This window comes from Cynoglossus semilaevis, chromosome Z, assembly GCF_000523025.1.
Source record: "Cynoglossus semilaevis isolate Cse_v1.0 chromosome Z, Cse_v1.0, whole genome shotgun sequence".
Taxonomy (NCBI): Eukaryota; Metazoa; Chordata; class Actinopteri; order Pleuronectiformes; family Cynoglossidae; genus Cynoglossus; species Cynoglossus semilaevis.
In genome coordinates, this window is record NC_024328.1 from 4,012,211 (window position 1) to 4,017,025 (window position 4,815).

The 4,815-nt window shown below is 37.0% G+C and overlaps 1 protein-coding gene across 1 annotated transcript in view; it reads left to right on the plus strand.

The window, feature by feature from the left end:
* Positions 1-4,698, plus strand: part of LOC103397520 (proprotein convertase subtilisin/kexin type 5) — an 87,311-nt gene extending 82,613 nt beyond the window's left edge. The window contains exons 32-37 of the mRNA XM_017043095.2: positions 1-7; positions 104-284; positions 818-1,035; positions 1,177-1,277; positions 2,161-2,368; positions 2,722-4,698. The exon at positions 1-7 is cut by the window's left edge and continues 227 nt beyond it. Coding sequence (XP_016898584.1) covers positions 1-7; positions 104-284; positions 818-1,035; positions 1,177-1,277; positions 2,161-2,368; positions 2,722-3,125 — 1,119 coding nt within the window. The 3' untranslated portion in view covers positions 3,126-4,698. The remainder of the gene's footprint in view (positions 8-103; positions 285-817; positions 1,036-1,176; positions 1,278-2,160; positions 2,369-2,721) is intronic.
* Positions 4,699-4,815: the final 117 nt, after the last annotated feature.

Consider the following 4,815-nt stretch of genomic DNA (forward strand, 5'->3'; position numbering starts at 1 on the left):
CTGCTGAGTCAGTGACCAAACATATTGAAGATTCAAGAAAATATTAGTTTTCTGTTCTTCATCTATGACAACCTCAAACTAATTTTGACTCTGTCTTCATCAGACAGTACGTGTGTGCAGCAGTGTCCTAACAGTTACTATCCTGAGACTGAGGAAGAGCGCGTGTGTGAGCGCTGCCACTTTAACTGCGAATCATGCACAGGCCGCCACAGTAGGCAGTGTGTCACCTGTAAACCTGGATTCCTCAAGCAGGGAAGCAGCTGTGTGAAAAAATGTTCTGAGAAGTAAGAACACATAGTAACAGATAAATGATGAAGGATAAATCCAACAGTTTTTGCTACACAATGTAGTAGTTTTAGGTTACCAATTACTGTGTTTACGATACAATTTGTTTTATTACCAAAAAATAATCATTATAAATACTTTGCTGAACTCCTGTTGGCATTACAGTTGCTGCTGTAAGAGAATTTTAAAGATATCTACTTAATTATAGAAAATAGGAAAATAGAGAAATATTGAAAACAAATACAGATGTCTGATAATACTGTTTTGTTAATATCTGATATTGTAAATGTCTCAGTATCCCACAAGCAATTCCAGCATATTTGGTGAAACCCATGCATTGCATTATCTGAGATTAAACAGATACAGATATTACATAATCATGCTAATATCAGCCCAATAATGTCCGTCAGCCAATATTATCTGACATCCCTATATACAGTATGTTTGATATAATAATAAATACAGGTACACATCAACAAGTGTAAACATGCTCTTTTAGTAAATTCCAAAAAAAAAAAAAATTTCTTTTTAGTTACTTTGGAAACACGGAGACCATGGTGTGTGAGCACTGTGACCCTTCCTGTAGCCGGTGTTTTGGTCACGGGAACAGAAAGTGTCTCAGTTGTCACCAGAACTACGTCTACCTGCGACAGAGGGGACAATGTCTGCAGAGCTGTCCTTCAAACTACTTCCTGGACAAATGGTCCAAGACTTGTCACATCTGTCATCCAACCTGCAGGACTTGCAGCGGTAAAATAGAACTTTCTTTGTTCTAGTTGCAAGTTGCAATCACTTCTTGAATTTGAACATTTTATTTGTTGACATGTTGAGCCCAGTGGTGACGCATTGCACTGGTTTGATTGGTTACATCTGTTCATCTGTGTCCTCCAGATAAGGGCGCCACAGCCTGCCTCTCCTGTTATGAGGGCTACACAATAATGGGCGGCATCTGTCAATCTCAGTGTATGATTGGCTACTATGGCACTCCAAAGGTGACACGTTAAGCCTGTATTTATAACTGAACTCCTCTGCTAATGAATAATTGGATTTCTAAATTCTCTGATATGTTTTTATTTTCCTAAAGGTTGTATTTTGTTGATTTGTTTTGTGTATGAGGACACGTCAGAGTGAATTAGATCAAATAATATTGAAATATTTTTGGCTTTCATAACTGAAACATGTTTTAGTCTCGTCTCCAAAGCGTCTCCAACAACTATGACTAGTTTTATCCTGGTCAAATGTTTTAGTCAGTTATCAACCCTCAAAATAAAATTGAATTAAATTGAAACATCAAACTTTTAACCAAACCTAAGATGAAAACCTTTCAAAGTGATTGAAGCTTTTGCAGTCCTCACCTTTCATTAATGCTAAAATATGGGATATGTAGTAAAAGAAATGTGTCAGGGCTGTGAAATTTAAATTTTAAATGTGATTAATTTCAAGGTAGCTGTGTCGGGATTAATAGTGACTATAAATATTCATAAAAATAATAATGATGAATTAAGACGTATCAACAAAATAGGAAGAAAAAGACAATTAAACCTTTGTTAATATTACAGAAAGACAAATAACAGTTCATTTGGTATTTTAAGCTCCAGGTGCTATGGTGGAACAAAAATATTTCCAGCAGTGTGGGAATGATATGCAGTACATCTTATTTTACCTAATCTGTTGAGTTTCTCAAATTATTAATTTCATAATCAACTTATACATTTTTACCCTTAATTCTCTTCAGCTTTTTCAATTTGCCTTTGAACTTCCGATTTACTACTGTATTATTTGCTTAGCAATTTATTCTTTTTTTTCCCACATTCATTTAAAAAACAACTTGACTTATCTAGTAGTATATTTTTTGTGTTATTATTCTTGCTGTAGAGCTCTGATTCCAGAAGTGATGAGCAGGACTGTCATCCTTGTGACCCCTCCTGTGTTGACTGTCGAGGTCCAGACAGGTGGAACTGCACTGTGTGCCCTGCTCTACAGGTCTTAGCTGATGACGGTCGCTGTTTGAGCTGCTGTGGAGATGAGAAACAACACAATAAATCGATATCCTGGGAGTGCTGTGACTGCCAGGCCTCACAAGGTAATACACAGTAAATCCTGGACTGTACTGATTTTAACTTTTTTACACAGAGCACATCACCATTGTAATTTTAAAGGGAAAGTGGTCAAGAACATAATTCATCATAAATTAAATAAACTATAGCTTTGTACAATCATTATTCCACACAGCCTGTAAATGGTAAGAATATGCTCTGTCTTGCTGTGACCTAAAATAATAAAATGTGAATGATCTCTTAGCCTTCAGTCATCACAGACAAGACTCCACTTCATTAGGATCAGAGTGGTGTCAAACACATGTTCCTCACAGCAACAAAGTCAGTATTGATCTGACTCTGTTAAATGTAAACGGATGTTTTCCACCTTTATTTTCAGATGAGTGTGTCATGGGTGTGAACTTTGTGGTGGAGAATATGGAGGGGGAAAATGGCATGGCCAGACTCTTAGTCACTATCTTTGTGCTCCTCTCAATTGCTTTGGGTGGAGGCCTCTTCCTCCTCCTCAATGTCAGATGGAGATCTGTGGGGATGGCCTCCCTCACTAAAGCTGGAGGCTACGAGAAACTGAGCACCAACAGAGGCCATGCCTCTCAGAACACCTCCTCATTTGGGGAGTACAGCGACAGGACCATTGAATGTAGGGAGGAAGAGGATGAGGAGTATGAAGACATCATATACATGGGAAAAGACGGGACAGTGTATCGGAAGTTCAAGTACGGGCTCCTGGATGAAGATGACATTGAGCTTGAGTACGATGATGAGAGCTACTCATACAAATGAAGGTGAAGCACTGCAAACATACTACAATATATAATACTATAAAGTACTTTGCTGGATGAATAAAGTCTTTCAATAACATTTGTTTTTGTTATCGTGAAGAATCAGGAACCAAGGTTGTCTGAACTACATGGGAGATCTATCTCCAGGTTGATGTGTTTTTTACAACTCTACCTTGATTACTTACATATATTCTGGACTATAAGTTCCTCCGGACTATAAGTCGCACCAGCCAAAAAATGCAAAATGAAGAGGAAAAAGAAAGAGTTATAGTCTGGAAAGTACAGCACTTTTTTAGTTAGTACTTAGGTTTGGTAGAGCATGTCAACTGACAGAATGCATTTAATTCACCTTGAGTTATAGCAGTTACCACGGAAACACCACTGATGGCTGACAAAGTGAGAAGTTCATGGCCTTTAGTCATGTACCCGGGTTATGTTTTGATGAACACAGGTTTCACCTCTGTTTTTAATGGTTGAATCTCCCAAGTGCGTCTTCATTTCTCAGCAGTCTGTAACCACTGGCCTGTTAATGCACTTCCCACATTAGTTTCACTTTTAAAAAGTTCCACCTTCTTCCATCATTCGACTCATTACTAAAACATTTTACCATCAACTCTTTACCACATCTTCTTGAAATATTCATTTTGAAACTCAAGATTGTCCATTTCTATTACTATAGCAAAGGATACATACACATACATTTTTGTCTGTGTAATAGTTATAATATAAAATACTATACATTACCATTAACCCCCAAATATTCTTATTGGCTATTTGCTCTCATCTTCAGGCTTTGAGTTCCAGGTACTTGTGAAATGTAGCTCAGGTAGGTGACATGCTGTTGTTGATTTGTTATTTTCTACTCATTTCTTTTTAATCCAAATCCCTGTTGTATGTATTTGGCTGTAATGACTCTGGTCTAGAATTTTGCTTGTCCCTATTATTAGTAGTGGTTCTCCTTTCCAAGACTTCTTTTGGACATTCTGTCCTTCCTTTTAGACTTGCTGCATGATGGCTTCTTCCTTTTTTATACATTGTTTCGCTAACATCTTCATAAACTATTGCCTGCCATCTTTGGGGTAAAAAAAAACACTGTAGTAATTTCACATCCAATAAATGCACAAAAACACAGACAGAGTAGGAGAATTTACTCTATAAAGGTCAGTCTGTCTTTTACTTGAACAATCAATACCTGCGTTTTACAATGGGATAATGTAGTGGGGGAAGACACAGGTCTGTGTAGAGAACAACTTTTGCTTTGCACGTGTGAATGCAAAATGTTGGTTGTAAAAATATTAAATATATGAATATGTTATTAACTATCCAATAACCAGTGTTGATTTGATTAAGTCAGTAATGACATGGAATTAACTATGTGGAAGAGAATGCTAAATTTGTGTTTGTTTTATTAAAAATGTTAAATTTTATCCACAGGAAAGAATGATTTGTCTCTTCCCTAACAAGTTTACCATTCAGCATCTGAACTTTCTTTGGTGATGTTTCACCTCTTCCCACTTGGACCTCTTATCCAAGTGATACTCAATTAAAAAACAAGCCCTGGACAGTTGGCTACTGTTAAACTTCTTTTTTTTCTCAGATGTTGGTTACAGTCATTAACCTGACCATGCGGACGCTGAATGTTACTTGTATGAATCAACCTCAATGTTTTGGGACTAAGTGATACTGGATTC